The following is a 21,671-nucleotide window of genomic DNA, read 5'->3' on the forward strand; positions in this document are numbered from 1 at the left end:
CTTCGTAAACATCTTTGGATTGCGGCAGAAGTGACTTATACCCTGTTATATCTGTACATATGTGCAGTCACGGGCTGGTATGTTGTTCCATGTTTTCTGCATTTATCATTTTTTGCTTTCAGACTATATTACACATGATATGATACATTTACGAACCGTACCGGATGCCAGAGGTGGGGTGCCAATGCTCACCTGCCAACTAGTCTTTACTTCATAACCAGCTGATTACTACATAAAAGCTTACCTCGCTGGCAATGATATCTTCTAATTTACAAGCCTGGCATACTTTATATTATAGGTCTGAATTGTGCTACATTTTGGAGGAGGCACATAATCCATACCCTGCACACCCCTCCCTATTATAGGGTGTGGGAGTATTCTGCAGATATTCTCTGCTGGATTATTGGATCAGACATGGACGTTTCATCTCCTTATAAACAGGCAATCTAGGGCCGTAAGACGATATAAACAGAAAACTTTATAGAGATCCCATCCCTGACAGTCCTGAATGAGAGCCAGAGCTAACAGCTAGTCCTGATCGCCTCTCCTTCTCCGTATACTGCTGGCCGGGGCCCAGAGACGCACACATACTCAGATTAGGACACAAATAAATAACCGGGGCAGAAACAAACAGACGTTCTGTCGAGCGCTCACACCAGGGCTAAGGACACCCGTGATTGTATTACAGAGTTGGCACAGGCCACAGAAGGGAAACTTGCCTGTGGTTCTCACCAGCGATGAACCCGGGATTTGCGGTGCCGCCTGTCCGCTCTATGTGCTGCCAAGATTCATGCTCAGGTGAAACGTAAACTAGGACAGGTTTATGTTTTTCCTTCTCCGAGATAGACCTGGCATGTGGGGATTTGTGATACAAACACAGGAGTGTGAAACTGGATAGCGGAGAGCAGACTCTGCACGGCCGTCCTTATCTGCGTTATTAACTGCCGCCATGTAAAACAGACCGGCAGCAAAGTAATGGCGTGACATGCGTCAGTGAACCCTTTCTTATATCTCGGCATATCGGCTTGCATGTAGATAGCAGCGAGTCCGTCGTGTCTGCATACCTTTGCGGCCTAGAATGACGTCAACTGCTCCAAAAAGATGGCTGGTGGGGTGCAGCCTAATTCTCAGAGGCCTGGAGTTCTGTTCATCATCGCCTACGACTTGCACTCCTCCAAGATGGCCGCTGCTGGAATCACCTGTGCGTCACTACACACTTTTTTTTTAAACAACACGTGGCTCTTTGTGAAGTTTTGTATGAATTTATTGGGGGGGGGAGGGGAAGGAGGGGGGAGACAGTAACAAAGAGTGCACAAGCCATAAAGAAAGTAAGAGAAACACCAGGATCATCGTGTCTCAGTGAAAACAGTAACTGCATTGTAATGAATAGGGCATGATAGTTTTGGATATATCAAGAAAAGTAAAATGCCGAAACCTGCGGATTTTTACTATAAAGAACAAACTTATACAATATGTGACTATAACTGACGGCCATATGTAAAATACTATAATCCTGCCTGACAAGTTTATACACTCCTCCCCTCATGGCTACAACTTTCTAGGAAATTTAGAAGTCTTCTATAGTGACACAGTCACCTTTATCAGACGTCTAAAGGGGATTTGTATATTTTCTTCTAATTGATAGCTCATTACATTCATGAAAGGAGCTCTACGTGACCATTACACAGCCTCAACATGTCGGCCAACGCTGGCATTACACCCTTAGCTGGTATAGTGCGCAGGAAAATAGTGAGAAGCAATGGCGATAACCAGAAAAGGGGATCAAGACAGACAAAAAGCAGCTCATCTGTATGTCTGGAGATCGATTGCCAGTATACTTACATCCCCAAGGAATATGAATTAATTAAAAAAAAAAATATATATATATATATATATATATATATATATATATATTATATTATATTATATTATATTATATTATATATATATATATATATACATACTGTATAGATATATATACTGTATATGTATATCTATATATAGATATACATACCTAGCTATTTATATACCGCATATATATGCTTCATTTTGCTTTGCTTTTTGTGTATGTATATATATATATATATATATATATATATATATATATATACACACATACATACATACATACATACATACATACACACACACAAGAACCAAAGCAAAATGCAACACATATACATATATATATATATATATATATATATATATATATATATATATATGTATATATATATACACACACACACACACACACACACACATACACATACAGATATACATATATATGTATATGTATATATGTATGTGTATGTGTGTGTATATACATATATGTATATACGTGTTGCATTTTGCTTTGGTTCTTGTGTGTGTGTGTATGTATGTATATATATATACATACATTTTATGCAGTATATGTATGTGTGTAATGTGTGTATGTATGTGTGTGTGTGTATGTATAAATATACAATGTGTGCGTGTGTGTGTATAATATAAATATATATATATATATATATATATATATATATATATATACATACACACACACTAAAAGCAAAGCAAAATGAAGCATATATATGCGGTATATAAATAGCTAGGTATGTATATCTATATATAGATATACATATACAGTATATATATCTATACAGTATATATATCTATACAGTATATATATATATATATATATATATATATATATATATATATATATATTTTGTGTATAAATATCTAGATTTATATATATATCTCTCCCTCTCTCTCGATAGAGATATAGACATATATATATATATATATATGTGTGTATGTATATATATATATATATATTATAGGTGGTGTACTGTTCACTTAGCTCTTTATATTCATACATCTCTCCATATATATATATCTATATATATATATATATATATATATATATATATATAGTATATATTGTATTGTGTATGGTCTATGCCTATATATTGATATATGAACACTGGATGGATGTGAGTACATGCACACGAGCTTTAGTAAGATTCATCTCTGGGGCCATTTTACTTTTTTACCACTTTAGTATTTAGTTTTAATGTTCAATAAATATATCAAATATCTAAACTCCCTCAATCGTTTTCTCATCTGTCACAATTAAAAATAAATTATGAACCTACAAGTGTCCAGCATATAGGGGGTTAAGCAGAATCCCCCCCCACCACCACCAGCTGTCACAGAGCGAAGACGCATAAAGTGACTTAATTTCATTCCCGATTGTCTCAGTAATAATGAACTCGAAGGCATCTAAAGAAAAAAAAAAAAAATTAAAAAAACACACTCATACCACTAATCTGTAGAAAAATGTCACTTTTTAGGGGTGGGGTGTATCGTTTGCTTTCTAATGGTTTTTTAATCTATTGGTTTGGTAAAGCGGATAAACGCTGGCCAGAATTGATTATGGGGACTGAAGGAGCCGCATGACGCGAGGTGCATTACGTCATTCCTGCGGAAACATCAGTACGCTGGATTTGGAGGCTACCACTCGAGGACCCCGTGCTACGGGTCTTCCGACATCGCCATTCTATCACATCAACATTATATATTATTAGTGTTATTATTATATTGGTTAATGTTTGGCTTTATTTCATTGTTTGATCTTGATCTTTCTACCTAATAAAAATATAGAAAAAAATAGTTAAAATGGTTGCTGTCAACAGGTTATTCGCAGATAGGACCGCATGACTGTTCTATTATGAAACAAGTTACATATTAGGCCTCAAAAGCCTTTGAGAAATGTTACAATGTAGCATCAGACAGTCAATCGTAACAAAATGTATCGGGGAATGGCCCGGATTGCCCCCTTTTTAGCAGCGGTATGGATGTAGCAGAGCTGAACTGGTCACTTTTACGTGATTCTCAATGACAAACTCAGCTGTGCAAAGGGAAGCGCAACACATACAGGGAAGGCGTACTACTCCGTGTAGCAGATACACACACCGAATTGTCACCATTTCCAATAAGAGAGCTTTATTCCCTTCCGCCAATGCCTTTTATTGAGTAATTCGGACTATGTTTCCTATAATATCGCAGTGCATTTAATACAAGCTCATGTATAATGCAAGAAATGCTATTTCATTTTCAGCTGTTAAACAGCAAATTCAATTTGGCTGAGCGCTTGTCTGCCAGATATATTACCTTATTAAATTTGAGCGGTAACCCCCCTCGTGCTATTCGATATCTGCTTATGCAGTGGAATCCTATTCTTTGCTTTTTGCTGAAATCCTGATTTTTCGTGATTATAGACGCACCCATCAATTCATTATTAATGTCTAGTATATCTTCCCTCGTATGTCGCAGGTGTGTCACCAACTCCTCTCAATCCAGGTAGGCTATACTGATAGTGACCGGGCAGACGATGATGTATACAATAACATTGCAGAAACTGCCCTAAAATTCCCTTCTTAAAATGCCATTGATGAACGACTCCACTACCAGTGAAGCAAGTCAATGCTAAAAAAAAAAAGGTGAAAAGCTAATCAAAGTGTCAAACGTGACAATAACGAGTCAAATCCTGTCACATATTAATAATAGAAAAATCACAAAACACATAACAAAAAAAAAAAAAAGGAGTGAAGCAGAAGACGAGCAGACGAGCGCACCTCCTGCGCGCTGACGGATGGTGGCCCCCTTTAAAACAATGTTTTGTCTGCAAGAAAATGAGCACCGAGTATTTGCATATCTTTATCTGATTTCTATTTGCAAACATTGGCAGAAAATTCGGTCAAAACAGACGTGGCGTGAACCCTGCCATTTGCATGACACTTTATACGGCGGATCGCGTTATAAAAACCAATTCTGCGTATCTAATAAATGGCGTTTGATGAGGAGCGATAATGACGGCGGATGGAGGGTGATTAGAATGGATTTTGTGCGGGGACATGCCGCAGTATCGTCCGGCCTAGCGCCTTATTACAGATCATTCCCCATAAAATTCTTGGTAGTGCGAACACATATTTATCCCAGTGACCTTTAACACTGTGTTTTACAGGACGACACCACAGCCACAGCAATTTGCTGCAATCACGCTCCTCGCACAGAACGGGCAACGGCTCCATAATAGCGGTTTTATATTTCCTGACAATATGGAAGCTACGTTCCTGATCGCTCCTGATCGGAGCTGCAAATTCTAACCTGTTTTAACACTAGATTCAGATCATCTTCATTTCGGAACATTTCCCAGTTGCACACGTTATAATGAACAATAAACCACGAAAATCGGATCTATTCGCGTATCGTAACGACCGCATGCCTCTACAGTGAATCCTCCCACAATGCTGCCTTGTAATGAAAAATCGCCTGTTCTGCGTCTCCTAAAAAACTCTAAATGCAGAAGTAGCAGAGCTGAGTATGTCATTCCCCAAATGCAGATGGACTATGTCATTCCCCAAATGCAGATGGAGTATGTCAATCCCCAAATGCAGATGTAGCAGAGCGGAGTATGTCAATCCCAAAATGCAGATGGCGTATGTCAGTCCCCGAATGCACATGTAGCAGAGCTGAGTATGTCATTCCCCAAATGCAGATGGAGTATGTCAATCCCCGAATGCAGATGTAGCAGAGCGGAGTATGTCATTCCCCAAATGCAGATGGAGTATGTCAATCCCCGAATGCACATGTAGCAGAGCTGAGTATGTCAATCTCAAAATGTAGATGGAGTATGTCAATCCCCGAATGCACATGTAGCAGAGCTGAGTATGTCAATCTCAAAATGTAGATGGAGTATGTCAGTCCCCGAATGCACATGTAGCAGAGTGCAGTATGTCAATCCCAAAATGCAGATGGAGTATGCCAATCCTCGAATGCAGATGTAGCAGAGTGCAGTAAGTCAATGCCCTCGAATGCAGATGTAGCAGAGTGCAGTAAGTCAATGCCCGAATGCAGATGTAGCAGAGCGGAATATGTCAATGCCTGAAAGTAGATGTAGCAGAGTGCAGTATGTCAATGCCTGAATGCAGATGTATCAGAGCGGAGCATGTCAATCCCCAAATGCAGATGTAGCAGAGCAGAGTATGTCAATTCTCAAATGCAGATGGAGTATATCAATCCCCGAATGTACATGTAGCATAGTGGAGTATGTCAATCCTTGAATGCAGATGTAGCAGAGCAGATTACGTCAATGCCCAAATGCAGATGTAGCAGACAGGAGTATGTCTATTCTCAAATGCAGGTGGAGTATATCAATCCCCAAATACATATGTAGCAGAGTGAAGTATGTCAATTCTCAAATACAGATGGCGTATATCAATCCCCGAATGCATATGTAGCAGAGTGGAGTATGTCAATCCCTGAGTGCATATGTCGCAAAGCAGATGATGTCAATGCCCGAATACAGATGTAGCAGAGCAAAGCCTGTCAATCCCCAAATGCAGATAGAGTATGTCAAAGTCTTAAGCTATAGATTTACATAGGACTGCAGGTAAGCCTATTGCATTCTATAAGCAAGAAATGCAAAACAAAAAAAGCACCCCCGAAGCATTAAATGACAAATTCAGCTCTGCTGCATCCCAAACATAACCTTTGAGGGTAAATATGCTTGAAAATGCGGCATCCCTCTAAGAGCCAAACAAGTGCAATGGGCAAAATCTAGAAATCGGTAGCACAGCAGCCTTTTGGATAGCAACATCCACTGCCTGTCAATCACGGAGCCGCTCCTCGTCAGACTTGTCACCAGCCTGGGACCTTACCTGGATAAAAATCTTTGGATTTGGACAGCTTGATTGTGGCTCCAGTCTCTTTCTGTAGCTGGACGATGGTCTGCCCACCCTTTCCTATGATAGATCCGGCTGCATAACTAGGAATGAGGACCTTTAGGAAAAACTGGCCGTCTTCTGCAATGCAAAAAAAAAGAGAGAAAAAAAAAATAAAATTCAACAGTTAGTTTGACAATCAATGGGAAAACCATGCAAGACGTATAATAAATAAATAAAATACATTGCAATTAGATACATATATCATTTTTTTTTTTTTTTGCAATCCCATACCCAAGACGGAGCTACTATGATGGGAAGGAAATACATGGCAAAATAAGAAAGTAAGATCTTAAGAATGGAAAGCAATGGACATACATGAACCTATTACAAAGTCTCACCTCTGAACAGCATGTTTAATTTGTAAGCATTAAGAGGATGCCAAGAAAAAAAAAAAAAACCCTCGGTGTAATGTGGAATGACTTCCACACTAATCCCAATGTATTTCTTTAGCTTCCTTCAATCTCTCGTGATCCTCCTATAAGCTTATTAATTAAAGCAGTTTAAGCAGATTTTTCACCCCCCCTTATTTCAAAGCGATCTACGGCTTAAATCACGGTGATCGCCAGGTCACATGTGCCCAATGCAAAAAAAATGGAAAAAAAAAAAATAAAAATAATAAAGAAAAAAAAAACATCGAAAATATGCAACATAGGAAGCAAATATGGAAGGTCTCGTTGAATGAAATGACAGGAAATGTGGTATGGTATATATTTTTTTAATATATAACGAGTCACTGACTTTGCATAACCTCAACATGTTCCAGTAAATATATATCCCTGTACAGTTTATGATAAAAGTGCAGGTCCATGTGTGATTCCTGTGATGGGAGCATACATCCAAGCCAAGAAAAAACCCACTGATCTTCCTTGCAATTCCTCAGCAAATGCATTCACCTCTGCATCGTTGCATTGTTATGCCTCCAATAGAAATGAACGTGAAGATGCTGGGACACATCACCAGGATGCAGAAGAAGCACCCCCCAGCTCTTGTGAGCTGAGCCTCTCTCTGCCCCCCTCCCCCAAGCTTACAATTAATGATTGGGGGATAAAAAAAAAAAGGCACACAGTATTACTCCCAAAAAAAAAAATCCAGGCACTCCAGAAAGGGAAAGGTTTGACTTGCTAAATAAAAGGATGCCCAGAAACAATGAGAGGGGACCGAGAGGTGCAGCCACTGATGTGCAGCTGACTGGTCTGGTCCCTGCCTCCTCCATGCATCTTCCAGCACTGAGAATTAACCTCTTCGTGTCTGGCGGAGTGTGAGAGATTGCAGTGTCTGTACCCCTCCATCAGCAGCGGGGTGATTCCCGCTTAAAACCCATAAACCGGCGTTCCCTAAATCACCCTGACGTGCGTTTCAGTGCCACTCGTTCTCTGAACCCCCAAAAAACACACAAGGGGGGTGTATGCCTGCAGCATCATAACACAAAGTCTATTGAAATGAGCACACAGTACACGTTGGAGGTGTGAATCATATAAAAACCACAATAATAATAATAGAAGACGCCATTTTGACCGTAGATTAGAACAGACGAGGACCCCCCGACATGTAGCACAGACCTACAGTATGATGGATATATTGGGGGTACATTCAAGGCCGAGAGAAGCTGTCTCTATAGCTATAGTCCACCCCCTTGCAGAACGGCAGCTGGTGCACTCACCTCCTGTGTTGGTCCTCTTCGTGCTTCCAGCCTCCGGTGGGGCTTCCAGGGGTCTTTTCCTAGAGTCTGGGGGGTCTAGGTCTATAGGGACCCCGCTGTGGGTCCCGTTTTGCTGGATAGGAGCTGCCGCCATCATGTTTGTGGGCTGCAGCAAGCTGAGAGCACAGGGGGACACGAGGGGGGCACAGGCTGGGGAAGGAGGGGTGTGAGGGGGGGAACCCCACTACCTGCACTGAAAGCACTGCAAAGGGGGAGCCCCCTGGTGCACCTCCAAAATATACAGACACAGCAATACAAGGGAGAGGGGAAACGGAGACAGAGAAGAGCAACACAAAATAAATAAATAAAAGAGAAGCCAGGAGGGGGAGGAAAGGGATGGAGAGAGAGAGGGAGAGAGAGAAAGAGAGAGAGAGAAAAGAGGGGGAGGAGTGCAGAACGGTGGGGGTGGCGAGGAAAGTGTGTAGGGAAAAGGAGACGGGGGTGATAGAGAAGGATTGGGGAATGAGAGAAAGATAAAGGAGGGAGGGAAGCGGAGAGGTAGCAAGCAGAAAATAAAGCAAGATGGCTGGGACTGAGAAACACAGAGAAGAGGGGAGGGTGCAGAGTGATGGGGAGGGAAGGGGTGTGTGGAGGAAAAGGGGATGAAGAAGGGCTGAGGAGGAAAGAAAGGAGCGAGTGCGAGATGTGTATGTGTGTGAGAGAAGAGTGGTGCTGATTGCAGCCTCTGACTTGTTTCCTTGCTTTCTCTCCTCCTCCTCCTCTCTCTTTTGTTTCCTAATAATCCCCTGCCTGCTGCTCACACTGGCTCTCTGGTGGCTGGCTCCCAGATCCAGCGCTCTGTCCTCTCCTGGCTGGCCGCAGAAGTGTCTGCTGTGTATGAGGGATGCTGCAGCACATCCCCAGCATCCCACACAAAGGCTCCCTACACCTACCTATATAGGTCAGCTCCAGGAGCATGGACTCCAGGCAATCTTCAGCGCGGATTCCTCGCTCAGATGACATGGCCATTTAACGCGTTACTTGCCGGATGGCTCTACAGGAAACAAAACAATAAAGGCACTGTTATTAATGCAAACCTATGTAACCGTGTATCACTCTGCACATAACACAACCATGAAGAATGGCTGCGGGTTTTCACAAAATATGATACTGCTGTTTACAAATATTACTGTATCCATAATATATACACAACAACACATGAAACTTTCTACAAATACCCCGACTACTGTGGCATTGGATTGTTACTGACAACGACATTATTTTTAGCGCACCCTTTTGTACGGCGCTGCGTAATATCGCGCCGCTATATTATTTCGGAGCAGTTTCTTTACACTTTAACCATGGCCCCTATGTATTGGGATAAGCCTGGGTCCACTGATGATCTAAGGCCTTCATCTTCTGGATTTTGTCCGTCCTCGTCCTGATAAGCGGTGCTGCAGCCCCTTATGCATTTTTTCCTACCGCAAACCAAAACCATACACTTAGATCAATGGGAAATTTAGGCTGTGAGCCCCAATGGGGACAGGGAGGGGATACAGCGCTGTGGAATATGTCAGCGCCATATCAATAAAACATAGGGAAATGTTATACGACTAAGAATAAGGCATATATATATATATATATATATATATATATATATATATAATGGATGATGTGAACATTACTATAGAATAATCTGAGCACTGTATATAATGCATACACATACGCCGCAGGCAGCAGCACAAGCCTCCTGGCCTGAAATCATGGAGGATGCTGCTCCCTCCAGGCACAAGGACCTGTGCTGATGTCAGGAGCACATGACCAGCCCCATGACTGGGAGGAGGGAGCCTGCTGCTCCCACATTGCAGTCCTCCTCTGGGTTTTGTGTCGTCAGGTGCATTTTGCTCACTGACTGCTTAGGATTTTCACATGTAGAAGCCATGTAATGACCCCAGAGCAGGGTCTCCATTAATAGGCCGCCATTATTGTGGAGGGGCAGCATTAACATGGCAGTGTGTGACGTGTTCTTTATCAGTTACACAGCAGAAGGTGCTTTTACCAATGAATAAAGCAGCTGCTTTCATTTTATAGCATCTATTGTCTATAAAACCAGCAATCTGAACAGTTGCCAGGGACCAGGCACATGCAGGCTGAGTCCCATAGCAACCTATCAGAGCTCGGCTTTCATGTCTTCACTTGCTCTGGTAAAATGAAAGCTGAGCTCTTATTGGCTGCTGTAGGCACCATTGGTAAAAAGGACTAAGTGCATGCAAGCTGAGTCTCATAGCAACCTATCCGAGCTCGGCTTTCATGTCTTCACTTGCTCTGGTAAAATGAAAGCTGAGCTCTTATTGGCTGCTATGGGCACCATAGGTAACAATGACCAAGCACATGCAGGCTGAGTCCCATAGCAACGTATCAGAGCTTCGCTTTCATGCCTTTTCTTGCTCTGGTAAAATAAAAGCTGAACTGTAATTGGCTGCTATGGGCACCATAGGTAACAAGGACTAAGCTCTCTCAAGCTGAGTCTCATAGCAACCTATCAGAGCTCAGCTTTCATGTCTTCACTTGCTCTGGTAAAATGAAAGCTGAGCTCTTATTGGCTGCTGTAGGCACCATTGGTAAAAAGGACCAAGTGCATGCAAGCTGAGTCTCATAGCAACCTATCTGAGCTCGGCTTTCATGCCTTAATTTGCTCTGGTAAAATGAAACCTGATCTCTGATTGGCTGCTACGTGCACCATTGGTTACTTAGGACCATGCGCATGCAAGCTGAGTTCCATAGCAACCAGTCAGAGCTTGGCTTTCATGTGTTATCTTAGCTCTGGTAAAATGAAAGCTGAACGCTGGTTGGCTGCTATTGGGGCCATAAGTTGCCAAGGACCACACACACACAAGCTGCTATGAGTCCCATAGCAACCTATCAGAGCTAGGCTTGCATGTCTTATCTTGCTCTGGTGCAATGAGAGCTAAGCTCTGATTGGCTGCTATCGGCAACAATCATAATTTTACTCAGACATTTGTGATAAATGAAAAGTCGCAAACAATTTTTTTTCTTATTATTTTTGGAATTTTTTTCTAGCGCAAATGTCATATGATTTTTCAAAATGTCGCACGCTAGTCTTCAACTAAATATCGAAACTAAAATTTGATGGATTTTGCACAGCATAATGGAGTGCAATTGCGCAGAAATGTAGTGAACCAAAGAGGCCCAATCATTGACTTCCATAATCCTCGTTACGCGAGTTGAGCCCTTTCAGAGCATCTGACCTGCTCGGCTCAATTACTGAGCACCCGAGCATTTTAGTGCTCGACCATCACTATTTTATTAAAATTGAAATTGCTGGATTTTTCACTAGAAAATTAAAAAAAAAATAAATAAAAATCAATATACTTCAGGCCACATTCACATTGTGTCTTTGCCATACATCAGTAACTTTGTTGGCACGTCCATATGAAGCTCTGAAAAAAGGGCTTCTTTTTGTCTGTCTTTTTTGAGGTACTCACAAAAGCACAGTCATCTACACACTAATAGACTAGTGTAACGGGCGCACTGTCTATGGTCGGTTGGCAATTCTAAAGATGGCTATGTGGCGCCCCTGAGGGTCCAGTCGCCACAGAGGTACTGCACCTCAGCCAGAGGTGTTATACCCCATTCCCTGGTAAGAAGGAGCACATGGACTATTACACACAAACACTCTTAGTACAGCTACACTCCATCAGGTCCTGATTAGGGGGAGTTGCTCCTTAGGGAGAGCACAGTCCCGGAGCCAGTCTGGAGGTGGGGTTAGTTAGCGGGCGGGTGGACACTTAGAACGGAGTGGAGAAGAAAAGTGAAACTAAGGCCCATTTCACACATCCGGCATTTCGCCGGATTGCCAGATCCGGCACACTCCGGTACAGTGTAATACTGTACAATGGTATCACGGCAAGCTCCAAAGGTTGCCGCGATGCCATTGTACTGTATGTGTGAAACAGGCCTAAGCAGAAAGAGTTAGAAGGAGAAGGAAGTAGGAGCGGAGGGGAGAGGTCCTGCAGACTGAAGCCGGAGGAGCTCGTCCTAGGGCCAGGTGGAAGAAAAGGAAGAAGGGGTCTTAGAGCCACGGGAAGTGAGAAATCCACCCGTGGGCTCGCATCCACATCCGACTGACCGGTGTTGAGGGACTTGGCCACAAAGGGGACTGGCTCCTAGACTAGTGGAAAATTACATGGCTCAGCTAGCAAAACCGGAGGTTGAGGTAACTTCATGTTCCAAAGCCACAACACACGCAATCCACTGAAAAGGTGACCACAGAGGGCCAGGGGATTAGGCAGAAGAACCTCCCAAAACAGGGTCCGTGGACACCGGATCAGGACACTGTGTGTGAGATGCAGGGCAGTAGGGCGAAGCCAGCGTAGGAAGACAACAAGGAAAGGGCCACAGAAAGGTACACCGGTCTTGTGCCTCTGAATTACCTGGGGGTCGCCTGGATCCCGTCACCGCAGGACTCAGCACTTCAAGGCCAGCATTTGACCGTCCGGACGTGATAATCTGGAACTAACAACTGGGAGAAAAGTACTTATGACTGCACCCCGCGGTGTCCTGGACTTATTGCCAGGCCCCGCACTATTCAAACATCCCACTGGCTAAAATCACTGCCTACGGTTGCCCTGGGGTCCCAGCTTCACCTGTGGGGAGCTGTACCATCTCATCTGCATCACCATCTGCCCCAGCGGTTCCATCCAAGCAGCGTCATGCATACCTGGCCGAAGAACACAGGTGGCATCACGAATCAATATTCCCTGTAAATATCTGCCAATCGATTTAAAACGACACCGCCAGGGTCACGGAGTCGGGCCCTGCCACCGTGACATCCTACCAGAACAGAACCAGCCCGGTTCCGAGAGCCCCCGGGCCCTGGTGGGGCGTGTAAGCTACCATAAACAGGCTTTACACAAGCTACTCCGTATTCCAGATCACAGAGCTTGCCTTGGCCTTCACTCTAACTCCTAGGGATCTGGACTTAAGCGGGTATTCCCATCTCCAAGATCCTATCCCAATATGTAGTGGGTATAATAATTATAATATTAGCAAATACATCCAATTAGAAGTGTAGTACAGTTCTGATTTCATTGTCTCTTACCTTATGTTCAGGGCATTGCAGGACCTTAGGTATCCCACAAGCAACTAAATGACTATATGCGAGGTCATAACCATGGATACCTAAGGTCTTGCAACCTACATATTAGGATAGGATCTTGTAGTTGGGAATGCCTTTTTAACAAAGACCCCCTAGGCTGAAGCCGCAGATATAGCTGGTGTGAGCTGGGAAGAAGAATGGTTTGTTAGCTGAGTCAGAACCAGGAGGTCAAAACAGGAAAGAAAATCACAAGCATTTGATCGATCACCGCTTGGAGGGTCATTTGGGCCAGTTATTCTGTAATGGAAGCACTGTGTGTGGTCACTTGGCAACTCTTAATAAGGCTAGCCTGAACAGACTTTGCATATGATACTCAGTATTCCCGATCCCAGGGGTTGCCCTAGCCTTCACCCTTTAACACCTATAAAGGGATCTGGACTTAACAGGGACACCTTGGCTGAAGCCGCAGATATAGATTGGTGGTGCGAGCTGGCATGAAGAATGGTCTGTAAACGGAGTCAGAACCAGGAGGTCAAAACAGGAACAAAATCACGAGGCAGAAGATTAGTAAAAAAAAAACAAGCCTTGGTCAAAATCAGGAATCTCTACAGGGGACCAGAAGAATGATACTGAAGACCTCTCAAGAAGCAAGTCAAACTATAAGGTCGGTGTCACACTTGCGTATGACTCACGCGAATCTCGCATCGAGATCACGCGGAGCAGCCGCACACTCTATGGATAGGAACTTCTCAGCTGCATGTATTTCTATGCAGCTGACCCGCTCCTGTCTGTGAGTGTGCGGCTGTGACGGGTGATCTCAATGCGAGACTCGCGCAAGCCATACGCAAGTGTTGACACTGGCCTTACTGGAAGTAGAGAGCAGGATTTTAGGGTGTTAAATAGCCTGCAGCCCCACCCAAAACAGCTGTTATTTCTATATCTCCCTGTATGGATGGGGCTACAAATACCAGAAGAGACAAAGCTACAACTATTGCCTCACATCACCTGAAACGGTTTAAAAATATGAAAAAAAAAATAAATAAAAACCTAAAGAGTTCAAATCATTCCACTTTTGCCCCATTGAAAATAAAACAATATTAATGAAAATAAATACACACATTTGGTATTGCCTCTTTCAGAAATACCCAATATATCAAAATATAAAATCAATTAATCTGATCCATAAAGGCTGTAGACGGGAAAAAAATAGAAAAACCACAAAATTACATTTTGGTTTTTTTTGGTAGCCGCAACATTGAATTAAAATGCAATAACAGGCAATAAAAATATCACATCTAACCAAAAATAATATAATTAAAAATGTCAGCTCAAGACACAAAAAATACGCTGTCACTGAGCCCCAGATCCCAAAAAATGAGAACACTACAGTAGTCTACGGGTCTCAGAAAACGGTCACAAGGGAACAATTTTTTTTTTGGGCACATTTCAGAATTTTTAAAAAAAAATAAAATTATACACCTAGCTGCAAGCGAGTTTCCGGTGGAAATTGTCTTCGGCAGACATGCATCTGACATCCAGGCTCTCCACAGTTGTAACCAAAAACAAGTCTGTGTTGTCTGTTGCCTTGATGTTGATGGGAGTGAGTTAGCCCAATCTGCATGGGCTACTCACTGGGGGTAATAGGTACATAAATCTTTGGTAGAGATCTAGAGTCAGAAGTTCATTGCTGCCTTCATTCGCGCAAATGCCTCTCCAAACAAATCGCCAAGCACATGGCTGAATGCACTTAAAGTCAGGGGAAGGGAACTAACATATACTTGATTTGATCCAAAAGTCCAGAACAAAACGGGGTGAAGGGCCTGGTGATTCCACAGTGAGTCTGTGGCCTAGCCGCAACACTCCGCACGGTAATCCTCTACTGGATGTCGCCCCTGATTGAGATTGGTTAATTTACTTTCAGCTAAGACCACTTGGTCCAGGTCATCATATAGGAGCACTAACTCTTCAAAAAATGAGTCAACTGGGGAGAACGCTGGAAGGTCAGGGGGATGGGAGATGGGCAAGCATGTGGATCAGCCTGTAGCAAGGATATGATGAGTCCCACAGAACCAGATTTTTTGTGTTTGTAGTGTGAAATATAGGTGGCAGCTCTCCCTAAAGCAGAGATGTCAAATTCATTTTCATCAAGCACCACATCAGCATTATGGCTGCCTTCAAAGGGAAATGAGTAATTGTAAGGGCTCATGCAGATCTCCATGCAACACGATACGAGTATGGATTGCAATGCACAGACTGGCCAGGGGCTATAAGATAGCTATCCATGGGTACTAGGCTATACGAGAGATGTCCCTGATTAGAAGGTCCATATGAACGCTGTCACTGGGTTGTAGGGCTGTACGAGAGCTGTCCCTGGCTAGTACCGCTGTACCACAGCTGTCCCTGGGTACTAGGGTTATATGATAGCTGTAACTGGGTAGTAGGGCTATACGACAGTGGTCTCTGGGTAGCAGGAGTATACGACAGTTGTCTCTGGATAGTAGGACTATATGACAGATGTTACTAGGTATATCCAAGAGCTGTCTCTCGGTAGATAGGCAATTAGAGCGCTGTCCCTGCTTAGTAAGGCTAAGAACGTTATTCGTGGTTTGTAGGGCTAAGGGTGCTGTTCCTGGGTTGAAGGGCTAGGGGAACCGTCCTTGAATTGTAGGGCTAAGAGTACTCTCCCTGGGTTATAAGATGGCACCTGCATCCTTTTTCTGTCTCTGCCCCTTTTCTAAGCATAGGCTTTGTCAACATAAAACGTAGCCAGTACTTGTATATATGTTTTCATTCTGGGCCCATCCTGGAATATATGTTTCCATCTTGGTATTTGTGTGTACAGTGCCTTACGAAAGTATTCGGCCCCCTAGAATTTGTCAACCTTTTCCCACATTTCAGGATTCAAACATAAAGATAAAATTTTAATGTTATGATGAAGAATCAACAACAAGTGGGACACAATTGTGAAGTTAAACGAAATGTATTGCTTATTTTAAACTTTAAAAAAAAAAAAGAAAAATCTATATTTATAATCTTAATTCTTGGTCTGCCCTAGTATATAAGTCCACATCCTGGTATATACAGTATGTCCAACATCTTGGGCCTTTCCTGGTATATATGTTCCCATCCTGGTATATATGTCCCACATCCTAGGCCACTTCCTGATATACATGTCCCAATCCTGGTATATATTTCTCCCATCCTGTTATATTTATCCCCTTCCTGGTATATATATCCCCCATACTGGGACCCATTCATGTGTATATGTCCCCATCCTGGTATAAATACTGAACAAAAATTTAAATGCAACACTTTTGTTTTTGCTACCATTTAGCAGAGATCAGAGATTTGATGTTCTGTGCCAGTTTGTCCTGAGGAAGGGAGCTGAGTCTCCTGAAACGCGTAGACCTGTGCATGAAATAAAGCAACATTAATCTTAAGCTTTCATGATCTGTCGGTCATTGTCGCGGCTTTGAAACCCATCTCTACTGCTCTCTGTTTTCTGCCCTGTGGGGACTGCTGCTGTGGCTTGGAGTTAAATGCTGTTATAGGAGTTGTGACTTTCACAACCCCTATTGGTGAGTAGGTTTGCTCATTTCCTCACCCCGTATATATTGGGGTAAGACCCTATTGCGCTTCTTTTTCCACAGTTTTTCTTATTCAAGAATAAACAAGGGAGGTGCTGTTGGGTGCTTGGGCCTGGGCGGTTTGGTGCTGTTGCATCTGCCCTGTATGATCCTGGATCAACTGGGCTAGGCCTTGCATATGTCAGAGGTACACCTGTGGTCTGCAGCCAAAGATGGGCCGCCACTGCGGGTGCTGCTCTGCGGTGAGGGTCGCAGCCAGGATGGTGTCGCTCCCCACAGGTGGAGCGGAGTTACCTCGGGGAGGATGATGTAGGATGGATGGGGGTAATGGTAGTCCCCGTTGGCACCGCAGCGCTGGGCGCCAACGCCGGCAAATGAAAGGCACAGGCAGAGGCTGAGGTTCCAGGTCTTTTACTCACTGATAGTTCAGGCGCTACCCCAGAGTACCGATCTCTGCCACGATGGGCTCCAGCCGATCCCGGATAGTTGGCGGTCATCACCAGTGCCCGTAAAAGTCTTTCTAGTGAAGTGTCCCTCGGTTGCTATCCGAAACCTAGGCCGAGCCTCCAGCTCCAAGCCACGGGCCCAAGTAGAGAGAGGAACGCTCAACTCCAGCTGTCTGTGTCTGATGTTATCCCAAGCTGTGCCCGGGAAAGTCTGCTCTCGTGTGATGGTTGCGCCTACTTCTAACCCCAAGTGGTGCCCACCCCGAGTGGTTGTCCTAGCGACTGGGAAAGTTCCATACTTTGTGATGGCTAACCACCCTGTCTGTGCTAGTCCAACCCCCTGTGGGAAAGCACGTTACTGTTGTATGTGTGTATTTTTGTGAAGGCACCAGCAGATAACCCCCTCCTAACCCCATAAAAGTGGTGTAATACCCTGTGGCGCCACATTTACATTGGGGTTTATGTGAAAATCTCAGAAAAATTTGATTCAGACAAAATTCCCAATGGAAAATTCATTGTAATGAGGTAGAGGGAGCCACTTTGAACTCTCGTCTGGCCTGTGGTGCGGCGGTGTCAATTTTTGTACGCATCTTTGTGGGCATCCACAAAAAATGCAGTCAACAGTTTTGTTCACCTTTGAAAAAATTGACACAGCTGAACAGAGTCCAAACAGTGTTGAGTCACTCTGCTACTATATTATAGTGAATGGATCCAAAATATTTGAAATTAAATCAACATTTTGTGGTAAAAATGTATTGTTTTATTTTCACGGCTCAACAATATAAAATTCTAAACTGAAAATATAAGGAGCGCTGATAGTGTAATACCAACAGATCAGTGAGGTAGATCAGGAAAAATACACTCACCTGAAATGGTTGTGATAGTCACAACCACTGATAGAGCATAGGATGATGGCGTCTGCTGCAGCCCCACGTGGATGTGCATACAAATCAGAGTGAAAAGGGGGTTAATGCCGCGCATCAGCCAAAATGAAGATGTAGCACGTTGATGTTATAAACGTATTCTTTTATTCCATCGTCTACGCGTTTCGAGGATATACCTCTTCTTCAGGACCAGTGCATCAACATAGATACTGTTTCCCTTATTAGTAGTGATGGGCGAACCCCTCAATGTTGGTGTTCGGGAGACTCGCCCGTACGTTTTGTAAAGTTCAAGTTCAGGTTCTGCTGAGATAACGCGAACTTGTGTCCGAACACCGAACTCAAAATTTACAGTTATGGGATGGGGCGGTGGGGGGCTATAAAATAAAGAATATAGTTAATAATAAACATTGTCATTATATTTAAGCGGGCTTCACACGGTACAATCTATCGTGCGTTTGCACAAGCGATCGTACCCGCCCCCGTCATTTGTGCGTCACGGGCAAATTGCTGACCGTGTCGCACAAAGTCATTAAACCGCCGTCACACGAAGGGGGAGGGACGTTCGGCGTCACAGCGACGTCACACAGCCGCCAGCCAATAGTAGCGGAGAGGCGGAGATGAGCGGGACGTAAACATCCCGCCCACCTCCTTCCTTCCACATATCCGGTGGGTGCCGCGGGATGCAGGGAAGCTGTGTTCATCGTTCCCGTGGTGTCACACGGAGCGACTTGTGCTGCCACGGGAACGATGAACAACCTGCGCTATTAAGAATTAACGATTTTTTAAAAATAAGCGATGAGTATACGATCAACGATTTTTTACTGATTTGCGATCGCACGTAGGTGTCACACAAGACGACGTCGTGAACGATGCCGGATGTGAGTCACGAAAACCGTGACCCTGACGATACATCGCACGATAGATCCTCTCGTGTGATGCCCGCATTACAGGTCCCATAACGCATCCTGCAGACTTCTGATTCTGGGTCCGATTATTGCTGTGCCCCTGGGTTACAGGACCTTCCACAACGTCATAGCCATGTGACCAGTCTGGGGTGAATGTTGTATTACCTCGTGGGTTACAGACTGGTCATATGGCTATGACGTCATGGAAGTCAGTGGTGGTTACCCAGGGGCACAGCAATGATCGGACCCGTAAGCAGAAGCAGCCGGGAGACAGAGTCTGCAGGACGCGTCGCAGGACCTGTAAGTATAATTATAATGTTTTTTAATAATGTGCTTTTGTTTTTTACAGCCCCTGGACCCGAACTGGACCCGAACTGTAACACGAGCTTCCCAGGAAAGCTTGTGTTCGGGATCATATGCACGAACACTATGTGTTCGGTACGGACCCCGAACTTTACAGTTCGGGTTCGCCCAACACTACTTATGAGCCCTGCTGTGCACCAAAAAAGTAGATTTCCACCAGGTATCAGCGTACTCAGGAGAAATTGTACAACAAATTGTTACCCTTGTGAAAATGAAAGATATGGGGTTAAAGAAACATTTTTGTTGGGGGAGGCCACTGTTTACGCACATCGAGGGCTCTAGAAACATAACATGGCATCCACTATCTTGCACTCTATAATTCAAATGGCGCTCCTTCCCTTCCGAGTCATGCCTTGCGCCCAAACAGTAGATTTCCACCACACATGGGGCGTATATGCGTACTCAGGCGAAATTGCACAACAAATTGTAAGGTGTCTTTTTACTTGTTATCCTTGTGAAAATGCAAAATTTCAGACTAAAGTAACAGTTTTGTGGGAAAAAGTAAAATTTTAATTTTTTCCTTCCGCATTGCTTTAGTTCCTGAGACGCACCTAAAGGGTTAATGCATTTCTTGGATGTGGTTGAGCAGTGTGAATGGTGTCACTTTTGGGTATTTTCTGTCACCTCGGCCTCTCAAAGTCACTTCAAATATGATGTTGTCCCTAATAAAAAGAGATTTTATAAATTTTGTTGGAAAAATGAAAAATTGCTGATGAATTTTGAACTTCCTAACAATAAAAAAAATAATGTTTCAAAATTGTAGTGATGTAAAGTAGACATGTGGGAAATATTTAGTATTTAATATTTAGTAACTATTTTGTGTGACATAACTCTCTGGTTTAAAGGCAGAAAACTAAGTTTGAAAATTACAAAATTTTCGAAATTTTCCGATATTTTTTCAAATAAACGAAAAAAATATCATTCTAAATTTACCACTATCATGAATTGCAGCATGTGATGAAAGAGTCTCAGAATCACCGGGATCCGTTGAAGCCTTCCAGAGTTATATATAACCTGTCAAAGTAACACTGGTCAGAATTGAAAAAATTGGCCTGGTCTGTAAGGGTTAGTAGGCGGGTTAGTAAGGCTGCTTTCACACTACGTTTTTTTAACATGCGTCATGAACGTTTTTTTGCTGTAAAAGTGGATCCTGTTTTTACAAAGAAAAACGCATGCAAACGCATGTGTTATTTTGCAGGATCCTCTCACTTGAAGTTTATGGGCGGGCATTGAAGTCATGTGATCGGGAGTGAGGGGAACTGAACGTGATAGACTGGGAGCTGACATCTGACAGCTGCAGACGCTGGTAACCAAGGTAAACATCGGGTAACTAAGCGAAGTGCTTTGCTTGGATACCCGATATTTACCTTAGTTACGAGCGTCCGCAGCTGCTAGGAGCCGGGCTGCCTGCTCCATGCACACGTAACCAAAGTAAACATCGGGTAACTAAGCGAAGCGATTTGCTTGGTTACCCGATATTTACCTTGGTTACGAGGGTCCGCCGCTCTCAGGTGGATGAGAGAGAGGAGAGAGAGGGGGGAGAGAGAGAGAGAGAGGGAGGGTGAGAGAGGGAGGGGGAGAGAGAGACTGATCACGCCAGGCTGGTTTATGGGCATGCTCAGTAGAGCAAGCAGAATGTTGTCTATCATCATGCCAGCGTTCACATGCGTTTGGTGCAGTATTGTCAGGATCCAGTGAAAAACAGTATTTGGACGTGTCGCGGGCGGGGAGGACACCGCTGCTGCGCTCGCTAACGCTTGGGTCTGGCGCTGCTGCGGCTGCTGCTCGGTGGCTCGAGTGGTGGGCCAGATCCAGGGACTCGAGCGGCGGTCCTCGACCGTGAGAAAAGGGTGGTTGGTTTGGGGGATTTAGTCCGTGACGCCACCCACGGGTTGTGGTGAAGATGGGCACCACCGCTGCTGGTGACGGGGATCCCGGGAGCGATGGTAGGG

General features: G+C 43.8%; 1 protein-coding gene across 4 annotated transcripts in view; it reads right to left on the reverse strand.

Annotated features, from left to right (window-relative positions):
- NOVA1 (NOVA alternative splicing regulator 1) overlaps nucleotides 1-9,258 on the reverse strand; it is a 120,706-nt gene extending 111,448 nt beyond the window's left edge. The window contains exons 1-2 of one of the 4 annotated variants that reach the window (XM_075330334.1): nucleotides 8,437-9,258; nucleotides 6,711-6,854 (exon numbers count right to left, since the gene is read on the reverse strand). In XM_075330334.1, the coding sequence (XP_075186449.1) occupies nucleotides 6,711-6,854; nucleotides 8,437-8,572 (280 nt within the window). In that variant the 5' untranslated portion in view covers nucleotides 8,573-9,258. The other 3 variants (XM_075330337.1, XM_075330338.1, XM_075330335.1) reach the window with 3 other exon arrangements.
- Between the last annotated feature and the right edge of the window lie 12,413 nt (nucleotides 9,259-21,671).

The sequence above is a fragment of the Anomaloglossus baeobatrachus genome, chromosome 12 (genome assembly GCF_048569485.1).
Source record: "Anomaloglossus baeobatrachus isolate aAnoBae1 chromosome 12, aAnoBae1.hap1, whole genome shotgun sequence".
In the NCBI taxonomy this organism is placed as follows: domain Eukaryota; kingdom Metazoa; phylum Chordata; class Amphibia; order Anura; family Aromobatidae; genus Anomaloglossus; species Anomaloglossus baeobatrachus.